Source organism: Thunnus albacares, chromosome 15 (assembly GCF_914725855.1).
Source record: "Thunnus albacares chromosome 15, fThuAlb1.1, whole genome shotgun sequence".
In the NCBI taxonomy this organism is placed as follows: Eukaryota; Metazoa; Chordata; class Actinopteri; order Scombriformes; family Scombridae; genus Thunnus; species Thunnus albacares.
This window is the reverse complement of record NC_058120.1, coordinates 13,065,974-13,088,484: the sequence shown is the minus strand read 5'-3', so window position 1 is coordinate 13,088,484 and position 22,511 is coordinate 13,065,974. Positions and strand designations below refer to the sequence as shown.

At 42.1% G+C, this 22,511-nt stretch overlaps 1 protein-coding gene across 6 annotated transcripts in view; it reads right to left on the bottom strand.

Moving 5' to 3' along the window:
• Nucleotides 1-22,324, bottom strand: part of eml5 (EMAP like 5) — a 42,327-nt gene extending 20,003 nt beyond the window's left edge. For all 6 annotated transcript variants that reach the window (XR_006407351.1, XR_006407352.1, XR_006407353.1 and 3 more), the window contains exons 1-16: nucleotides 21,783-22,324; nucleotides 14,659-14,818; nucleotides 12,087-12,185; nucleotides 11,554-11,622; nucleotides 7,592-7,777; nucleotides 6,888-7,023; nucleotides 6,031-6,232; nucleotides 5,368-5,505; nucleotides 4,991-5,247; nucleotides 4,602-4,814; nucleotides 4,350-4,517; nucleotides 2,677-2,783; nucleotides 2,464-2,582; nucleotides 2,150-2,336; nucleotides 1,898-2,003; nucleotides 368-461 (exon numbers count right to left, since the gene is read on the bottom strand). Coding sequence is in view for 3 of the 6 variants with exons in the window: in XM_044374777.1 (XP_044230712.1) it covers nucleotides 368-461; nucleotides 1,898-2,003; nucleotides 2,150-2,336; nucleotides 2,464-2,582; nucleotides 2,677-2,783; nucleotides 4,350-4,517; nucleotides 4,602-4,814; nucleotides 4,991-5,247; nucleotides 5,368-5,505; nucleotides 6,031-6,232; nucleotides 6,888-7,023; nucleotides 7,592-7,777; nucleotides 11,554-11,622; nucleotides 12,087-12,185; nucleotides 14,659-14,818; nucleotides 21,783-21,979 (2,438 nt within the window). In the remaining 3 variants the exon portion in view is untranslated. The remainder of the gene's footprint in view (nucleotides 1-367; nucleotides 462-1,897; nucleotides 2,004-2,149; nucleotides 2,337-2,463; nucleotides 2,583-2,676; nucleotides 2,784-4,349; nucleotides 4,518-4,601; nucleotides 4,815-4,990; nucleotides 5,248-5,367; nucleotides 5,506-6,030; nucleotides 6,233-6,887; nucleotides 7,024-7,591; nucleotides 7,778-11,553; nucleotides 11,623-12,086; nucleotides 12,186-14,658; nucleotides 14,819-21,782) is intronic.
• Between the last annotated feature and the right edge of the window lie 187 nt (nucleotides 22,325-22,511).

Genomic DNA, 22,511 nt, shown 5'->3' with positions numbered 1-22,511 from the left:
TGTAAATTAAAAGTACCTCTCTTTAATTATAGATCTACAGTTGGAGCCTTGGGGCACACTCCCACTCTAACCATTCAGACCATGACAGGCTCAAGTGTTGCAGTGGAACAGCCTTGTAATCTAAAAGGTAATTCCCTTTCCTTCCTCTCCTCCATCAGTCACCAGAGCTGCACAGTAAAGTGGCTCCAATTTAACCCTCATCTATAAATGTCCATATTTAAAGAAGAGGGGCTCAAATGATGTTTAGAATTAACAGGAAGGTTTGTCAAAGCTTGAGTTTCTGTTTCCGGATGTGGGGGACAGCAGCTGCTGTGTGCTGAAAGGCCGACCTGGAGCCGTGTAAACACTGTCATGCAACTGCACTCACCGCATGGCAGAAAGCTTCTCCCCCTTCCTCCAGTCCCACAGCACGATGGTGTGATTGTCATCCAGGCCCACCGAGGCCAACCGTTTGCCATCCGCTGCGAAGGGAAAACAAAACCATTCAGTGCAGCTCAGACAGAGCCAGCTCTGGCTTTGGTTCAGTGCAGTTTGGCCCTTGTTAGCAACATGAAAGAAGCCTGGTGGGTTTGATCTACGTCAGGTGATTCACAGACCCTGACATACAGATCACCGAGCTGCCTTTGTCTGGAGCCAATTATAGGAAGCAAGATAAACAGCTCTACCTTCATGCTGTCAGACTGCTGCGACTAAAAGACAGCAGAAAACAAGGGCGTAGGTTTGGATCTAACTGTGGTAGGGGCATTTTTTGTTGGATGGCTGAAATAATTGTGTATGTGTACTTGCTCTCTATCACTCTTTTCTCTTTCATAGGCACTAGTAACAGGTTTGTTTCTCTGATTTTTACATGTTATTTTATTGATGAGCGACTTAACTATAAATCTGAGACCAAAATTAATATTTAAAAATAATATGTTACATGCCACAGCGATGCTCAAACCTATTTTTAAATCATATCAAAACTTCTATTTGTATTGTTTTTCATTGAACTCCTGAACTTTTGGCTAGATCCGTCAGTGACATCAGAGCTCACCTGAGAGACCGCAGCTCACCTGTCTGTGTGTCTCTGTGCTGCTCAGGCTGCTGCTGACAGGATTTTCATAATAAAATAATACCTGACAGTCACAAACAAATCAGTTGTACAAGCTGTGGCTAATTTAGCTTATAAATAATGTTCATGTCCTAATGACACTGCTGTTCATCCACCCATGGAAAAGGGGAGAGATGTCATTACATAGTAAATATTTCTCCCACTGATTTCAAAGATTAATGTTTGGATTGATTACAGGACATTCTTATTAACTAAGCTCAACTGGTTCTTCTTTAAGAAGGACCAGATGTCTTAATTTGCTTTTGAGAGGAATTTTCAGTACAGTAATAAAGTTGTTGAATTAAACAGCATGTCTCAGCAACAATCACAAATTAACTAACAACACCTAACACCTAAAACTAAATATAATACCAAATGATCTTAGTTTTGTCCAGTGAAGTCGTTTTCGCTTCAGATTCACTGACTCCACTACTGCTGCTAGCACACTTTTTTGCAGAAAACACACAAACCTGGCAACTCTGCAGATATCTCACCATTAATATTACATGGAGTTAGAGTAGCTAGTTTCTTTGAGATTGGTAAAAAATATTGGTAGAGACAATCCAGCAACACCTTGATATTGGTAGGGACATGTCCTTACCATCCATACCCAAATTTACACCCATGGTTTTCAGTGTTGCTTGTAAATCGTGTGTCTTGTGAATTTGCCCATTTCTTTTATGTGTGAAAGAGGTTTTTTGTTCCCAAATGAAAGCATGATGTCTGGAAGCATGTGTGAACCTAAAAAGTATGTTCTGTTGAATCTGTGAGCTAAAAGCACCCAGTTAAAACAGTACTGGGTGTTACCTGAAAAGTCCAGAGCGCACACTCCAAGCTGGTGGGAACCCTTCAACACGGACATTGGTTTCAACGTCTCTGTGTCCCATATGTGGATAGAGGAATCTCTGCCAACCTGAACAGACAAAAAACATTCAAAGTGTGTACACAGTCTCCTCATTTCCATTTGAATTTTTAGGCTGATAAAAATACACACATCTCTGAAGGTCCATAAACCACAAAATATGTTGTATATTTTATGTTAGGAGGGTTGGCATCTACCTGGCCTGTTGCTACGAAGTCCTTGAGGGGGTGAATAGCCAGACAGAGGATGTCATCATCATGGCCCATGTAGAAACGCTGGGTATTCTGCTGTCTGTTGTATACAACCCCAACAGCAGCTACATGGTAGACTATCTCCCCGGTCTGGGTGTAGAACAGATTACTCCTGCAATCATAGCCCCTGTAACTGCAACCAAAAGAAAAATAAATAGTTTCATTTTTTTGGAGAAAAGACAATATGAAGGGCTTTATTTAGCCTCTATATAAAAAGAGGCTTGGCTACTTGAAATTCATCTTACAAAGAGTGAGCTCACCCATGAATGAAGTGCAGCTTCACCCCACTCCCTGGTGCTCTCTCTCTCTTCTTCATCGCTGTCGCTCGATGCTTCTCTTTTGACTGCTCTTTGAGCTGAGGTAGATCTTCTTTATAAACCTGCATGCATGTAGGAAAAGTGAGTGCTTTCTATGTTTTAAAAAATTCTTATGATTTCCAGGGAGACGTGTTTATTTTTGATTTCATTGCAAACCTGTCGTCGATACGTGAGCTGTGTCTCCTGCTCAATTTCTGAGTCCATCTCAGGTACGTCTGACTGGTCAGAGTCTGACTCTTCACTGTTGGAGTCTGCCAAGGTCTCTGCAGGCAGAAACAAGGTTGCATCAGCCAGTGAAATCCTCTCATGCTTCTAAATCAAATATCCCACTAAACACACACATACACACACAGGACAAAAAACTCTGCACTCTGTTTCAGTAGGAGTGAGGGTCGATCATGTAATAATACTGTGACATCTCCTATTTATCAAGCAGTCGTGCTTCGCAGTGACATCACTCAAGACAAATGTATAAAAATGCTGATGCAGCACAGTTAAGCTGTGCCAAGACAAGGCAATAAGCGGAACTGGCAGCTAAGGGCAGCTACTCACAAGATCCATTAGGAAAATTAAAAGGATAGGATAGTGCTTTAATTTCAGACAGCACAGCTGCGCTCTGTCTTTGGGAAAAAATATGACTTGGGAATGACAATGCAATTATACTTTCCAAAGCTTCATTTACTTTTATTGGATTTGTCTTAATTAATGTGATGGCTGTTCCTTTGCAGAGCTTTATAGAAATTATAGTTCATGAAAAATGAAAATGATGAAAAGTACGGGAAGGGAACAATCTACTACATTACTCTCTTGCAGTTTAGCACATCACGTTCATGAGGCTAGTGGGAGCAGTATGGGTGCAAATTATATAACAGCAACTTAAATTCATGCAACCCTTAACAGGTATCTGAGAAATGTGCTGTGACATGTTATTCTGCAAATGGGTTCACATTACTGCACTTACTGTTGAAGTGAACAGAAATAGTCCTACTTTTTTGCTGAGATAATAAGATCATTACCACTCTAAGGTCTGTAAGTACATGTGTAGCTGCAGCTAGCAGTAGGTTAGCTTAGCTTAACAAAAAGAAGACTAGAAACAGGGGGAAACAGCTAGTCTGGCTGTGTTCATTGTAAACAAAATCCACCTACCAGCATCCCTAATGCCCACTAATTAACTTGTTATATCTCGTTAGTTTATAATGTACAAAATCCAAAGTGTAAAAACAGGAGTTTGTCATTTTTATGAGGTTTTCTTGGCTGGGAGCAGTTGACAGGCAACCAATCTTCTCATCTAATTCTAAGTAAGAAAGCAAAGCACATTTATCAAGATGTCAAACCAGTCCTTAAAGTATGCAGCCAGAGCCAGGAAGTGATTTACTTAGCTTAGCATAAAGACTGGAAGCAAGCAAGGGACCTGGCTCTGTCCAAAGTTCAAGAAATATGCAAAACCTCAGTAACCCTCAGTAAGAAATCAAATAAGCGTATTTCCCAAATTGTCTATTGTCTATAAACTATTTCTTTAAGAGAAATTCCCTGCACTTTCTGCAATATTTGAGTAGGAGATTGAGTTGAGATCAAAATTTCCATCAGAGTCCAGCACTTAATCTAATTAGATATTGTTGTGTTGGCAGGAACCACTGATTTTGTGAAATAAGTAATATCAGTAATGGAAGTCACCAAGTCTCCACCCCAAAGCTACATTAAAATGCAACAGTGTGATATTCCTAAATAGATTCAAGAGAAGGTAAAATTGAACATTTTTGAGAAAAAAAATTCCCACTTTATGGTTAAACAGTGATATAAATAGTGACTGGGGAAGGGTGTCATCTCACCTTGTGGAGCTATATGCAGAGCTTCTTTAGACTTTCTCTCAGGAACAAACTTCCACTGGAACACTGAATGATCAGCCCCACCGATAGTTATGACCCACTGGTAGTCGTGTGACCATCTAGCATTGGTTATATGGGCTGAATGACCTAAATACTTCTTAAATTTTGCACCTAAAATCAAGAGGAAACATCAGTAATATCAAAATTTCTGTACATGACTCTACTTAAATATTAATTAATGGGTTCTCTTTTTACCTTTTTTTACACATGGATATCGTAAAAGTTTGACTAATCCATAGTCGTCGGCTGTTACTAAGACTTGATTGTTAAAGTTGGCGTCCACAGAGTTGATATCATTGATATCTGAGTATTTGGGCCATATTCCATTAACTTCAGGGCCCAACACACACGTCCATGAAGCCCACTGTACCAGCTTCAGTTCCTCCCTGTTGGTCACCTCCTTCCCACCTCAATGAAAGACAGACACATTTTTTCTCACAAAGCAGCTCTGGGGCAATATTACATCAAAGCAACAATGCTCTTTTTGGCTTTTTGACAGCTAGTATTTTACGTTAAACATGTTCCATATGGCTATACTAGCTGTGGTACAAAAGTAATTAGTCCCTTGACAATCTTGTGCTTACTTGGCATCCTATAGAAAAGCCTCCTGCCGCTGCCATCATTTGTCTGCAGGTGCTTGCTGTCTGTGGACCAGTCCATGTGTGTGATGAAGCTGTTGGAGCCGATGCACTCGCCCACTTTCTTGTATCTCTGCACCACGCCGTAGATGTCTACTGAGTTATCATTGGAGCCGACAGCCAAGTGGGCCCCATCGGGGGAATACTTCAGCTCATGGATAGCCTCCTTCCTGTCCTTGATGTGGACCACCTCTGTCATATCTCTGGAGGGAAGCAGATGAATCTAGCTTGAATAAAGAGCTAAAGTGGACACGTGTAAAATGATGACGCCTTTTATATTACATTTAAAATTTCACAGTCGCCTCTTTCAATTGTGTACCCACCTGACTCTGAGAACGGTAAATGAACCATCCTTCATTCCCAGCGCCAAATGAATACCGTCAGTGCTTACGGCTGCACAGCGGATGGGCTCCTCCATGTTACAGCGAGCTATCAGTGCATGATCTATGAGGCTCCATATCCTTTATACAAAGAGGAAGAGGATAAATGAAGAGGCAAAGCAGTGATGAGATTACACAGAGTAAAACAACCACAGCAGTGATGCACTCACAAAAATAGTCCCAACGTACAAAATGATGTTTGCAGTATCTGGTCCTGATATGTATTTGGTTCATGACCACATTCTGACATTTACATCTGCTTTAATATTATTGTGATTTTTTTTTGTAATAAAACCACAGAAAAAGGAGGTGGACGAAGAAGAAAACAAAGTGAGTAGTCCAAGAAGACCTTCACCAGAAAAATATCAGCGGGAGTGTACAACACTTGCTGATATAAATAAATGGGGTAAAATGTTCTTTGATATTACTACAAGTAACTAAGAAAAGACAAAAATCTTTAAGAATCCTGTTCTAAACAACTAACCATCTTCATGATAACAGATTATGTACCAACACAGCTGTCAATAACTTTACTTTTACAAAAGCGTATTCAGATATTGGATCTTTTTCTCCAAAACTTCTCTCTGGTTGCAACTGAAGCTTCACCTGACTGAACGGTCGTCACTGCCCGTCATGGCCAGAGGCTTGGTGGGGTGCACGGCCAGCGCCCACAGCTCGCCCTCACAGTGACCCTGCATGATGAGGAAAGGCTTGTTGCGGTCATGGACGACCACCTCAAAGATCTCACTGTCCTGCGTGCCCACCAGGATGTGATCTCCCCGCCAACACACGCTGCGCACAGACAACCCTATCAAAACAAACACACACATTAAAAATCAGGCAAAACAATAAAGAAAAAAAAAACATACAAAGACAAAAGCGGACAGACATTTGCCAACGCTTATACAAAGTCATTATAAGAGACACGACAGGGATAATAAAGACAGGAGGTGTAAATAGCCATCTGCAGGCTACCTAGGACGGAGATTTGAACAAGAATACAATGACAATACATGTTTTCAAGCTGATTTGCGACTGACTCTGGGTAATACAGCGAAAAAAGGATGGAGGAGTGCATGTGCTGTATACATATGTGAACATGACATCTGTATACGGCGCAAAACTGCAACAACTTGGACTTACTAACAACAAGAGGAACAGCAGAACAATGTAGGGACTGCTACAAACAGACTGACATGGTTGTTCACTCCGCCCTCAATGGCATTACCCACCTCGGCTATTTTCACCTCTAGCTACTGTTAGGTCCAAGATAACAAATAAAGGAGATAGAGAAAATAGAGAACAAGAAAGAAAATGTTAGTAAGGAGAATAGAAACTTCGTCTTACAGGATGTTTTTTCTGTAGATTTACACAATTTTTGGCCAGTGCCTCAGGCAACCAAAATTTGGCCTGCAACCTTTCTGTACTCAGATTAAAGGAGAAAGGAGGCGCTTTGACATCACCTTTATATCCTTGGTCTGTTTCCCTGAGATCAATGACAGTAATTGGTTTGAAGTTGAGATCCCACAGCCGGACGCAGCCGTCTCGGCCCCCAGTGGCGAAACCCTCTTCACAGGCATTCATGCTGAAAATCCCTGACTGGAGGAAATGACAGGCTGTCAGTGAGGATCTGTACAATAAATGAGCAACGACAGAACCGGCCCCAGCTACTGACCGCATAGTGCTGCTGCTCGGCCAGGCATTTGTTTAACAAGGCTTTCACAATTACAAACCTGCTACTCTAGCCTCAAGATAGCATAAAATTAGGTGACGGGAGGTATAATTTTTCTAAAAATGATTATAGGAAAGCTCCACTGATGGCCCCATTCGGCCCCATTAGTGTTACTGTATACACAGGGAGGCACCAGTGAAGCCCCAGTGAGACATTTAGTGGTACAAAAAGCAGGAATGAACATGTACTGTAGTTATTATCCCCTCCCCCATCCACCCATCCCCTAACCCAGCTGTTGATCCCATAGATATCATTTAATCCTGTGTAGCAAAAGACTGATCCTTTTCTACTGAGCAGAATCAAATGAAGCCAGCATGCACGGCTTCGATCCCTAACTTTACTTGATGCCTTCACTGCCATCCTTCTGCAGCAGGTTCGGTATGGAAAAGCAGCCTGAGCCACAAGGAACAACAAATTCCAATCTTATAAACGTACCCCATGAGCTCCTTGCACCGTCCTCATCAGGTTGATCCCTTTCCACACGTAGATGTCACCATTCAAGGCACCTGAATATGTGACCTCGTCCTTGGCGCAGGCAAGGCATAGGATGGTTTGAAGGTCCCCCGTTTTGCCAAAAATGCCACGTTTGGGTGTGAGAGCATTACCGCATAAGCTCCAAAACTGAAAACACAAACAGAAGAGTGAAAGAGTATGGTAGCTAATAATCCCCTGTGTAATCCTGTCCTGAAAGAGCAAATGGACAATTATGGAGTATTTGGATGCAACAGAGTGAAAATCAGTCATGTATGGTTTGACACATACACACACACAGATATGGCCACCTCGAAAGAAAGCAAAGTCAAATTCAAACGCCCCCGCCCCCTCCACATGTGATACTGGGAACTCTTGCTGGCGGTCAGTGCTGTACCCACCTGATCAGCATGCACAGACACAGATGCACACATGCATACTCGCAGGCTCATTATTTATGAACAAGGTCATTGGGATGCACAGGCACAGCCTCGTCTGAGGACTGCATCCATCAAACAAAGGAGGAGAGAACGAAAAAAGAGACGCTCTGTCTGCAAGAAGATGAGATCACAGGGAGAAGGCTCACGGAGGGCGTCTCGAATGCTGAGACACGGCCGTCAGCACGTGAAACCGAGACACACTCATCACCGGGCAAACGGCAGGGAAATGACAGAATGCCAGCCCCTTTTCTGCTCTACCTAAAGGAGGATTTTCTTCCATGTTACTAAACACTAAAACCTTGAACCAGGATGATATTGCTTAGAAAAATTTGTTGGCAAATGATGGTGATGTGCTGTTTAAGTTGATCTGGAGAGGCTTGATAGACAGTCGCCTAATGCAAAAATGAGCTCCTGGACAGCAACAGCCTGTCACACCCTCACTAACACCTATCCTCCTGCCTGATAGGGCTGCTGTGTGTTAACAGGAGGGATCGATTATCAGAGACAGGCATCACAGGCTCGGATACAGCCTGCCATCAAATATCTAAGGCTTGTGCGCACCTCAGCAGGGCAGGATTTTCCTTATCCTGAACCCCTAACTGAGATTTGTGTGAGCATTTGCATGCACGTGAGCTTAGGTGTGGGGTCGAGACTGAGGGTTAAGTAGTCAAGATCACAGGTGGGTGAGTAATCTGGGCAAGTATGTAATGTATGCATGCAGAATAGTGTTGAGGCTGTTGGTATGTGTAAGGGTTGGTTAGGAAGGCGATGAGGGGGCTTTAATTGAGGCCTAGCCTGTTGCGGAGGCAGTGGGGATGGATGCGGCGTGACTGCACAGCCCTCCCTGCCCACAACTGATAAGGCAGTGAGACATGGGCGCCAGCTAATCCCCTCACTGCTGAATTACTGAGAGGAGACGGGAGGCTGGAGGGGTTTATGATGAGGCCAGGGGTAGCAGAGAAAGGCACAGAGGGAGAGGGAGCGCACAGTGGAAAGGTGGAAATGTGACTTCTTTGAGTCGGATTCATAACCTGGTAAACATTGTGGCTTTCTATGAATAACACAAAACATTCTCCAAATAACCCCTGGCATAGTGGAAGCTGCTCCTCTTAACACAGGATTAGTGGTGTGTCATTAGCTCAGTTACCTCTACAGCCACTCCAAGGAAAAACCTTTTAAATATAATTAACGCAGAGGGCTGTAACTCATCAGCAACCCTCTTCACCTCACTAATAATATCCCCCTCCGTCAGACTACAGTGACCTGGAGTGGTGTCAGAGCGTTAACTGCTACGCTAAGAGAGGTCAACTCTCTTGGATGTCTGGCTGTCAGCGTTGCTGGAAGCTGATTTTCTCAAAGCTGCTGTCATCCATCCGCACAGAGTCAAGCTCAAGTGCACCTCTGTGGCAATTTTACCCACATATCATGTATACTTAACATTTTGATGACCATTTTCACATGCATGCGTACAGTTTTGGATTTTCATTAAATTCTGTATTGTGTAAAAATCTATTGGCAGACTCTTGAAAATAGCTAGAGTTGTGTAATCCATCACCATGAACATTGTCTTTTGTCAGTGTTACACTACTGTTGTGAGGTAATGTAATTTTTTCTTATTTTTCTCCATAAATTCACAGAAAACACCAAAACCTGAGCCTGATATATCTTCTTCCTCTGTACCATAGACCTCCACTTTCCAAAAACTATTACAAATGAACCTCACTGTTGCACTCGGTGATGTGTTCTTCGTACCTAAGACACTATACTACACTATAGTTTATTTGAGTCAAAACCAATGGATGGGAACTGTAGAAAAAATATATTCAAACATCTAAAACACAGCAAAATGCAAAAAGTAAAATGGTTAGCTGTGATTTAAAGTGTACAGGATTTGTAGTAAATGGCCTCTCAGTCTTGGAGTCTAGACCAACACAAGAGATGTCAAGATGAATCTGAGTTGTTACAGGATGATTAACAGAACAGGAACTGATTTTTTTCAGACTTATTCTCTGATGTGTGTCAATTTTCTAGTGAATTATTGGATGATTTTACTTCTTCAGGCCTCTACACATAAAGTAAATAATGCAACTTGTGATGTGCAAGTAGATATTGCTTTGTTTTAGGAGTCACAAGGCAAAAAGGTTGGAAATCATTGGCTAAACCATGGAAAACCAGTGGTACAATCCTTTAAACAGCTTGCAATCTGCAAATAGTCAAACAGCAGACAGATACTGTAGGTGTGGAGTTTGTGTGTGTGGGCGAAAGAAGGGCAAGCTAAGACTGGAGTTGTCCTAGACGAATCAAAACACAAATGGCTATATGATTAGCTGGGAGGAGCAACTTGAGGAGGAGTGTGTTGCCAGCAGCCCTGGTCCTCGTCACAGAGGTTGTGTTTTCCTCAGCCCGCTAGTGAGTGGATTACTGGGGCTAAATCTCCTGGATGCTCTGAGTGCTATAATCGCTGAGCGAGCGCAGGGCCGGGGGAGCAGATGTCACATGGTCCACAGGGTGAAGGCTGGGGAATTATGTGGGACAATTGCTGGATTGCCTTGGCATCAGGAAACCAGAAGAGACGAGAAAGAGAAGAGAAGGAGGTGGAGTTTAGAAGGACTGAGGGATTCAGCGGGGACTGCGGGGTTGGGTGCGACGGGGCGGCCGGAGGGGGTTTCTGTGTCACTGGGAAGAGTTCAGGGTGGAATTACTACAAGAGAGGAGGCAGGTCAAGCTGGATTGAGATGAGGGAGTCATCAGTGAGATGTTACACCACTAGGGAAATACATATAGTAGGCTAAACCTCCCGACTGCACCAAACCATTTAAGCGTGCCGCAATGTTTAGCCTCGCATGGCCAGTGGGCACATTTCCTATCTCTCCTCCTGCTGTTTTGGAAATAAACTTCCTCTGTGGTTCTGAACTCCTTGTTATTTCCTAATGGCCTTGCCACTCAAGGAACACTACTACATAACCCAGGGGAGGGCTTGGCGAAGACACCCTTCGTGAACTCATTGAAGATTTATGAACACCACTCTTCTGTGAAAAAGAAGTGACAGAGATAGGCCTGAAAAAGGGAAGCGAGCGCAGCTGTGGTTTGTACAGTGGAGGGTTTTTAAAGGCTGAATGAGGGGAGCTGAGTAGCAGAGTCTTGGTCCCCCATAAAAAGAGTACATTTCCCTCCCTGCAGTGGAGATTACTACAAATGTGAGAGAAGAGACTGTGAGTCATTGCCTGTCCTACTTATGTTAAGTGCCTAATAACCATGGACTGTGGCATAAAGTGAATTTGCATACATCTATTTTAAGGCTTTGATACAGTCATGGCGATAAAGCATAGGAAGCAGAGAAGAAAAGGGCACAGAGCCACCGGATTCTTCAAACTTTCTAAAAATCGAGTCTGTTTTCAGATATTATGCAAATGAGGCACAAGGACTTCGGCTCTCAAGAGACGACTGTAATCTACAGGATGTAAAATGACCAAGAAGCAGCTGTACCTTGATATGTTTGACGCCACAGCTTACAAGCTTGCTTGGCTGGTACAAATCCCATGAAATGTCAAATATCTGTGGGGAGAGAAAATACATCAAATGTTGGCTTATTGAAACACAAATGCTACAACTGATTTAGCATATTGAACTTTGATGTTTTGCTTTACTGCTTGTATAGTTCAATTTGCATTCAAATTTAATCAGACGTCTGTACCTGTAATGGTCAGATTTGTTGCAAAAGGACAAAAAAATACAAAAACAGAGGAAATGAAAACAGAAAAATGTGTGTGTGTTTGCATCAGCTGTGTTACAATGTGTGTGGGCCGAATTGGAAAACAACAGCTGCCTGTATTTCATCTTTTTAAAATTCCTTTTCATTAGCTGTGCACCCTCTCAGACAGGCTCTGGAAAGCTCACAATCAATCAGGCCTAACTTGTTTATGTCCCCTTTGGGCAGGCGCTCCATCCTGCATTTATAGCTAATTGAGGCGGTCGATATTGAGCTTGTGACGGAGACAGGCAAAGAAGAAAGTGTTTACCCTGTCTGTATGACCGGGAGCTGCTGCCAGAACCTTCCCTCTCCTCCAGTCCCACACACAGATTGTGTTTTTAGAGTCCAAGCCCACGGACACCAAGCACTGCAAAGAGAACAGGGAGAAAAAAAAAAGGCGTCACATATAAGGCATCACAGATTGAACGGATGCCGCCCTGTTGCACTAATCACAGCGAGCAAACTTATCTACCTCCACTGTAGCATGGTAGGTCACAATGAAAAGGCTAATAACGGCTACAGAGCAGAGCAGAGCAGAACAGAACAGTTGTCCAGCCCCTGGCACTTCCACTGAGCACATTTGAGTGCTTTTGCTGGAGGAGCCTCCTATAGCTGCCTGAGTGAGTAGGCAGCAGCAGCAGCAGCAGCGGCAGCAGTAGAGCAAAAGAGAAGAGAGCAGCTCTTATGGAAATCCATCTCCACTCTGCAGCTTGCTTTACATGGCAGGGGATGTCCTCTTTGATCCACTGCTGAATAAATGTTTGGCAGATAGAAGCCTCTAGTGAGGCATTTGGACTATTTTAAGTTGTTTTAAGGAGTCTGTGTTTTAATGACGAGCAAAGAGGCTCTGCGTGATGAAACCAAGTGGAAACATGTGAATGAGGGGGTTGAAAAGTGCAACTAAAGTGTTCTTTTTTTTATCTAGGGATTGCACTATTTGACAGATTTTCATTAAATTTTGTACAGACAGTCTTGGTCCCCAGAGGATGCATTTAATTTTATTAAATGTTGGTGATCCTCTGATTTTACCTCTAGCGCCACCACAAGGTTCGCTTTTGTGGTTTTTGAGTGAAATGTCTCAACATATATTGGATGGATTGCCGTGAAATTTGTTACACACAGTCATGCCCTCCTTATGATGAAATGTACTGACATTAGCGTTTCATTTAGCTGTGCTTTGTGCTTAGTGCTAATTTGCAAATGTTAGCATGATAAAACACCAAATTCAAATGGTTAACATAGTAAAAATTAAAAATGACTGCTAAACATCTGCATTTTTGCATTTTAGCATTGTCACTGTCAAAGCAACACAGCCTCACAGAACTGCTGCCATGGCTGTTGACTCTCAGTCTTGTTGAGGGTTCATTAGAGTTCTGCTCATGTGGATATTCTGTGCAATCATGTATGCAGGCAAAATTTTAATCAAGACATGAGTAACCGTATTAAAGTTTCTGTGTCTTAAATGTAACCTCAACCACAGCTGGCAAGTAGACAACTGGCTACAATAGTCAGAACAACTAGTATAAAGAGAAAAGAAAACTCAGTAATACTCTTTGTACCAGACAGCACAACTGCAGTTCATCCTGAAATGTCTAGAGGAGACGTCATAAACATCAGTGCATTTTTTTTGACATTGCTTTAATAGATGGACAGGGTAATAGCACCAGGCATTCCTCTGTATTGTCCTGACTTCAGCTCTTGCTTTTTCTGAGCCAGGGAAAGGGGAGATGGAGAGTAAATACAGCCGCTAAACTGAGAAGCGATGGAGCCTCCTCTTGCTTTAAAGACTGTCACATTCCATCTAAATCCTCAGTGCTCTACCCGAGCAGGAAAACAGCACGGGGTCATCTCCCTATCTCTTACTGAAAAATACAGGAGGTATAACTCCACTCTGAGAGCTCCTATGGGAGGAAGAGAGAGACATGCAAAGATAAAAACCTGAAAGTAGTTCCGCACAGTATTGATTTCTATAGTCCAAATGAACATTAGGTTTGAGGCCGCACTGTGTAAACATTAACTGGTGGCAAGTCTGCAGAGAGCTGGCTGAAGAGATAACTTGGAAAGGCTGAACTGGAGATGCTTGAGTGATATAATGATTAACAAATAACACGTACATGTTGCATGGTCCTATAGTTGTGACACTGTCTGGATATTGTTCTGTTGTTTAGCAACTATTTTGATCATCAATTTATCATTTCAGTCATTTTTCAAGTAAAAACACCAAACAGTTGATGGCTCCAGATTCTTAATTGTGAAGATTTCCTATTTTTTAATTTAATATATTAATATTTTATACTCTTAGTCAGACAAAACAAGCAAATTAAAGAGACCCCTTTAGCCTTGGAGAAATTGTTTTTAAACATTTTATAGATTAAACGCTTAACAGACTAATCCAGAAAATACTTGTCAGATTAATCAATAATGAAAATAATCGTTTGTTATTTCCACATGAGTTTTTAGGGCTTCCCATGTTCTTAGGCTCCTCTCACCTAAACATTACCTGTTCTTGTCAAACTCTGTGATGTAATAGCACCAAACATTGCAGCTTTTTCCTGTAAAAAAACAGAGCATGTCTGGGTGCAGCTGTCCAGCTAATACTGCTGGAGTAATCACAGATTTGTCATTCTGAAACTCAGCCCAGCAGGCGAGCTGCAAAAGCCTGCCTGCAGCTCTTGAGAGGAGTTCTGATTGTTGCTGCTGTGTGATCCAAACTGAACTGCTGCTTTCAGCCCCGACTGTACACTGTGAAACCAATACTTTGTGCAAAACAACAAAAAAAAAAGTGTGTTTAGATTTAAACAAAGCCAGCACTGTTCAGGTTATTAGTTTCACAACTGTACCTGTCCCTCGAGGTCAAAGGCCAAGCAGGCGATGCCATGTGTGTGCACATCCTTAAGGATGGACACAGTTTGCACAGTGTAGGAGTCCCACACACAGATGTAAGGCTCCTTGCCCACCTGCCCTGTGGCCACCAACACACGCTCCGGATGCAGAGCTAAACTGTACAGAGACAGAGAAAGAGAGAGAGAGAGAGAGAGAGAAAGAGCGGGAGAGAAAACATCTGATTAGCATTGCCATTTTGCGTGCTTGTGTGTGTTTGTGTGTGTGCGCCGCGAGCAGTAGAGGGATTCACGCTCCCAGCGGAAACCACTGGGATGAGATGAACACATTAAGTCCGCAATGGGTCTGAATAGGGAAGCAGAGGGGCAGCTTGACGAGGTGACATGGTTCAATTAACTCAGTCATGCTCAAACACACACAGCCATGCTTCATGCATGCCTCCAGGGTGTTCATAGAGTCATAAATCAGTAGAGGTGAATCTATGAATTTCATCTTCCACACTTCTTGTTCATTTTCCCAACATGCTTTGAACTATTCACTGACAGATTCACCTTTCCTAATTCATCTGGGGTTTCCTCGCATCACCAAGCATACTGTATGTTTGTAACACTGTTACATAATCCCCCCCCCCTTCTCCCCGCTTCCCCACCTACAAGCATTCCCACTCTACAGCTGAGCAACAGCCTGCTGCATAAAGCTGTCACTCCCTCCCCCTGCTCCATCCATCCTTTCAGCAGCCGCCAGTCACGTTTCAGGCAGGCCTGAGTGATTCATTGGGCAATTCTTCCTCTTGCCTCGTCCTGGCCTACATATTTCATGCTGCGACGGAGCTCCCTCCATTATAATCAGGCTGCCTGTTTTGCCAACTGCTCTCCAGAATTTCTAATCCTGGCGTGCTTTCAGACAGCAGGCCAGAGAGGCTGCGCAGGCCAGGCAGCCTCAACCTGCTGAGTCAAATCAGCTCACGACAAACGTGGACTTTTACTTTAACTCACATAACTCTCTTTGTCTTCCTCCTTCCAAGTTTCCAGTATGAATCTTTCTGTCTGACTTGTGACACCTCATCTGCAATCGAAAACGTACCGAAACCACGGACTTGACGAAGCTCGGTGGTGTAACAACGCTGAGAGCTGAGGTGGGTTAGATGTGACAGACCTGATGTGATTTGATCCGTCTTCCTTTAACCCAACCTCCTCGTTCTGTCACATTCTCACCCCACTTCCCCACCTTCTATGTTAAACCTCTCACCAACCTGGCACAATTTCTCATCTTACTTTTTAATGAATTATATAATCAGAGCAAAGCAGCTAAAAATAGCATTCAGAGGAAGAGAAGAGTGATTGGAACACTTTAAGATGCAGACAGACACGGCAGAGAAAACCGCTCTGGCACGAGCAGGTGCTGAACAGTTTAGTTTGCGCAACTGTTTAGTTTAACTCTGGAACAACATGAAACAATGCTGAAGAATAAAAAAACCTAACAGTGATGGAGTCAATCTAAGGCCAAACCTCACTTTGGTAACCTCTGCTGAGGTGGACAAATAAAACGACCTCCCTGTGTGGATTAAGCGCTGACACTCAGCTGGACTTTCTCATTAGTTATGTCTCACATCCAGCCGTCTTTTATGTGTGTGTAACAGCTAGGAAAAACAAAGGCACTCTGAGCCGGCTATGACAAAATCACTATTTCACTTACATTCCTATCAGCTGAAGAGCTCGCTAAATGCCAACACTAATGACTTAGCCTGCAGTGAAGTTCTCCTGTTTGATATAAGCTACGGCTGTTTGATGCGGCTGTCTGCTAAATCCTGTAGCGCAAAGCTATCTAAATACAGCAGCAATAAAACAGCCTGTTTTCATGTAGATATGAGGCACATAAACAGCTGGGAGAGTTTATTTGTCATGGTGAAGAAGCAAAGATACAGCATGGGAAGAGCCCAAGGTCAACTAGGCTGCATACTGTAGTGGGACATGAAACACACTTGACTTTTTGATCCACTCCGGCGCAAAAGTTGTCCTTTCCTTCACATAACTCAAATAAAGCCATCTATTTTTGGCTCATGGTGACAGTTAAATACGGGCAGGAATGATGACAGTCCCTCGTGATGCGGTGAGCTCCTGAGACAACTTTGATTCACATTCTCCAGCAGAAGTTTGCCTTTGTCTGATTTTGCCTACATGGGATTAAAAAGGGAGCGGAGGATTAGCACATTTCTGGAGGTCTATACAATAGAGGATATTTTCCAGGGTTCCACAAAGTGTTTTTAATCCAGCTGCGCATCAAAGTCCATCTGAAACACCTGTCCATACACACTAAAAATAGAATAGTTAGATTGGGAGTAAGCAGTATGTGTAGTGGGGCTCTGCTTTATTAGATAGTCAAAGAGAAGAAGACATGAGGGAGGTTCAGTTAAACCAGGGAGTGATTATTTTTTCTTCTTCAGATGTTGCATTCTCCCTTTCATCTGAAGGATTTTTAGAGATCTGAAGTATTTTTATGCAAGAAAAAAGCAGTATAAAAGTCAAAATATGTTGTTTTTAACTGATGTATTACTCACTTGCTTACCAGACTGCAAACCAAATTTCATTTAAGGGCAGTAAAGATAAAGAAGATGAAATTTTTTCCCCCCTATCTGATTAAATATTTTGAGACCTCCTGAAGGGTCACAACCAGCAGGTTAGGAACCACTGGTACATGCAGTATGTACGTTAATCAGTATTGGGTATTTAGTCAAACATATTGTGATTAACTAATTTCGTCAATAACCTGATGTTCTATAATAATCAATGTCAATCTTGGCATTTTCCACATCTGGACTGTGTGAGGGTAAAGTGAGGTAAAGAGAACCTCATCTGTGTAAAACATCCATAACACCACTTAAAAAAACGACATCTGTCCGAGTGTACTTTTTTAATCCCGGCGACAACAATGCTGAATCATGCCATTGTGCTAAGTGACTGTACTGATCTCTGGAGGATCCTAATTGTGGAGGACAGAGCTGCCTTTCACAAAGCGGCCTGGCAGCTACTCACAGTGATGTGGGACACCACAGAAGAGCTCAGCATCTCACTGACACTCTGCACAAAGCACCTGGAAATGTGTACGACGGTAAGAAGCGAAACAAGGTAGATATAGTTAAGGTTATTGTTTTCATCGACAATCTTCTCATTAGATCTTCTTTTAATGGACATATCTCTACTTCTTCTGTGTGGTTACGGTAATTAAAATTTATGAGCAGGTGGGCTGAATAAAAACAACAAAAATTAAAAAAAATACACCACAATAAACCCCAAACCATCTATTACTCAGCATTAAAACAAAGAAAGACGGAAACAGGGATCTGTGAATCATATCTATCAGCTCTCATGGCAGTTGTTAGTAGTAATTACCTGATAGCATTCCCACACACTCAACTACAATAATACACCAGAGTCACTAGATTCACATGCAATGCTTCTATTTGAGCGACAAGAATATTGTTGGAGACTCAAATATACAGTATTGCATATTCAACACACTGTAATTGGAGCTAGGACACTCAGAAAAAGCAGGAGGAGGCAGTGAATGCAAGACATGTTTGTCATGTTTTTGTTCTGTTAACCTTCACTTGTACATTAATATTCAGAGTTAGTTCACACCATTATCTCATACAGTTCACAGAGCACAGATATGAGGCTCCAGTCTGCAAACCTGACACATTTATTGTGTGCACCCTCTTCCTGATAACACGTAAAAATAACTAATTTGGAATTTATTGAAAATTCTTCAGCAATATTAAGAGCTGCTTATGTTTTAGTGAGCTTGGTCTGAAACAAGACCAGCCTTTAGTCGGGCATCTATAATCCATAACTCTGGCTGTGGCCCATCATAAGGTTAATGAGATATTGTAATATGAGACGGCCCTTTATTCCTGTGTCCATAATTCTCTCATTGACTCTCGCTATCTATCATAACAAAGAACATGAATGGACTAAGATTTAAACAGCAGAAAATACAGCATCCAACTGCTGGTGTCGGCTGTCTGACATTTTTAGATACTGGTGTCAGTATCCGAGTGTCGGTACAGAGAGTGATACTTTGTTATCAATGCATTAATTTACTTAGATTTAACAAAATGATTGAATGAATTTTAAAGTACACCAGTGTTTAACAACTCTTTGCCTTGCTTATATACTCTAAAACATTAAGACAATTTAAATAATGTGATTTTTGATCAAAGAATAAGTAAATAAGACTAATCAAGACTAGGAATCTGACCAAACATTTGGTCCCATCTGTTTGTACTTGACAGATTTTGATAATTAGTGCTATAGACAAAATTCACTTGATGAGGTTTGACACACAGTCCAATCAACTACACAATCTTTACAGAATAGGCAGGAAGGGAGTCAAGACTGAACCCATGAATCTGAGTTGGTGAGTGAGACAAGGAAGAGGGTGGTACGCTACTACTCTGTGATGACACAAATATGTTCCTTCGCCTCCACCCCTGGATTGTGTGTTTTGAACTGTATTGCTACGGTCACAGAAACTCAATGCACGCAAAGCATCTTTGAGTAATGCAGCTTATTTTTAGTGTGTATTTATGGGTTCTGAATGTATTCATGTGCATGGGTCAAATCTGTGTACATGTCCTGTATGTCAGCATGATGGCCAACAGGAGAGATTAGACTTTGGGGTTTTTTACTGCAGCAGCCTCAGGTTCTTTCAGTTTCAGACTGGAATTTACAGCTGAGCAATATATCAATATTACATCGATATTGTGATGTGAGACTAGCTGTTCTATTATTTGCCTTTACCCACTTTATATATTATTATATATTATATTCACATTCATGATGATTATATATCAAAAATCTCATTGTGTAAATATTTCGTGAAAGCACCAATAGTCATCCCTACAATATTGTTGCAATATCGATATCGTGATATTTGATTTTGTCCATATCGCCCAGCCCTACTGGAATTACTGAACTGCAACAGTGTGGAACAATAATAGAAAGATGTGAAGAACGAATGGAAAATAACAGTTTACACAGTAAACGCTGCGCTCATAGAGACTGAAGACAATCTCCCAGCTTTCGTTGCTAAAACTGGGTGGAAACAATTAGAGAGTTTAAAAAAAACCTGCATTGCAGAACCAATCCAAAGTCTTCAGGACGGCCCTTCATAATGGGGCGGTGACATGCAGTTCACTACGGAGGAGAATGAGGGGGGGCATCATTTCTGGTAAGGCGTGTCCTTGACAAAATGTAAGAGGTGTAGGTTTGATAGAGGCCGTTCAAGCAACTACCTGCGTTTAGAAATCTCCAGACTTCAGTATGCGGAGATCTCCGATTGTCTGGTATCACAAGACTATATATACAATAGTCATTTTACTAACATGCCTCCAATTGAACTGTGTTTTAACAATAACCTCTTCAGCCTATTCTGGTCCTCTGTCATGATCAATATCAGCCTTTCATTCATGTGAAAACATGCCTATTAGCTCTTCCTCATCAGACTGGGAGACCAGTTTGAAGAGGCTGCAGGGTGAGATAAAACCAGGAGAGAGAAACAAGGGCAGCAATTATCTCATGAAGTACAACATCTCATTTATATGGAGGCCACAAATAGTAACCAAAACAGACCCGAGAAAAAGAATAATGAGAGCGACAGAGAGAAGGAAAGGGAGAAGGATTTGACTTGTTGTGCTTTCTGAGGGGGCTGCATCTATTCCACATGAGTTAGTGCAACGTGAGTACAGTCCAACAGTTATCCTGCACTGAATCTGCTGAGGAAGTGTTTATGAAGGCTTCACAAGCACTCCCCTGAGATCTGAGTTTAAAATGACTATTACGTGGTCCATTTCAATATTAGCAGACAGCACAAGAGATCTGTAAAGCTTGTAAATGTATGTTATGTCCTAAACTTTATGTCTATTTTAGATAACCGGACAATTTGAGGTAGTGAGCACAATTTATTAATACTGCAAATGTGTATCACTTTTATATTTTTGCATCCAATATGAAAGTGTTGAGCCAATGACTCCCCACTGGTTTAACGTCTGAACTCAGGCACTTCACCTGCAAGGCAGTGGAGGGTTAGTATCTCTATTGTCCAATTAATAATGGAGCAGGAGCCCAGCTGAGCAATGACACAGTATATAATGCTAGTCATCTCCAGGCCAACCCACACACACATGTCAACACGAGCGCTGGAGCGTTGGACGCAGGTCATTGTTGTGTGGCATGCTGAGAAACAGTCAGAGGAGTGTTAGATCACTACCTGTGTTTTTTTTTTTTTTTTATATCAAAGGTCAGGTGCTTAAAGGTTTGTCTGGTCATACATAGATTTACCACAATCTGCAGAAAGTTCATGAGCATTTTTCAGAATTGCACATTAATGTTAGTGTTCCTTTTGTCATAGAGTGACAAAACAGACAGACCGCTCCCTTGGAAAAGCTTTAAAATACGTTGAAACCTGTCTGCAATCAGGCAGTGACGAATCCCTAAAGACGGTCTGTAAGCGCAAGCAGTCTGAGAACTAATACTGGTGTATTAGAAAATCTACAGAAAATTAAAACTATTTTCCTAATTGTTTAAGTTATCTATAAAGCAAGAATGCCAAATACTTTCTGTTTCAACATTGTGAGAATTTGCTATTTTTCTCATTTTTGTATTGCTGTAATTTGTATATCATTGTGCTTTGAAACAAACAATTTTAAGACGTCACCTTGAGTATTTTCTTACATTTTGCAGATTAAATGATTCATATAGATGTCATGATTAACCCTAACTTAACGATCTAGCATCCCGGGGACTACAAGAGGCGTGAGGAGTGGCAACACCTCAGAGACCACCTCAGTGTGGAGGGTCAGGTTCAAAGCATCTAACCCCTGCTTGAAGTGTCCTTGAGCAAGACACTGAACCACTAACCCTGGGGATGTTTCTGTGAGCTAAAAAAATATCACATTACATGACACAAGGTGACACCAGCACCTACAATGACAAGACTAACAGGATCAATTCATTTTCTTCTATGAGTCTGTCTGGTGCTGTCCGAGGTGCTGAAACAAACTGTTATGTGTATACTGCGTGTACTATTATTATTATTAGTATTATTATTATTAGTAGTACACTACCTGATTATGTCATCGTTGTGGCCCAAGTAAAATTTCTGCTTATGCTCCCGGGTGTTGTACACAACTCCCACACCGGCGACAAAATAGACTATTTCCTTGGCGGCGGTGTAGTACAGGTTGTTGCGGCACTGATGGCCCCGGTATCCGTACACCCACTCCAGTCTCAGGTGGCAGTTGGGAGCAGTTCTGTCAGCCATGTCCGCACTTCCGTGTGTGTCTCTCTGTCGCTATCACGAAGGCTTCCTGATACACTGTCATTCACCAAAAAGGATTTATTTTAAGCCCGTGTGTCCCATTAGTTCCGTTGCATTTCCACCGGTCCAGTGAAAGCGTAGAAATTAGGCATTTTTGAGGGTCATGTGAATGGAGAGTCTCGCTGTCTGGTCGGATGAAATGTCTCTGGTTTTATGTTAGAAACACGCTTCTAAGCTGTTGTTTTCATCGTGAGAATATCCCACTTGTACTTCTTCGCTTGTGCGCTCCTCTTCGACACAGGTCAAAGCTCCTGTCCAATCCTACAAAGATGGAGCTGTGTGCTGTTATTCCACCAGCCCCGCCCACAAAGATGACGGATCAGCGCGTCGTCCAATCAGAGCCTTGGAATCGTACTCAACTTCGTCACGACTTAAACAGTTAAGATATGCTAATTTCAAACTAATTTTTAACATTAACTTCTAACGTAAAATCTTATGTTTTTTAACATAAATTATTAAATTACACAAACACAGA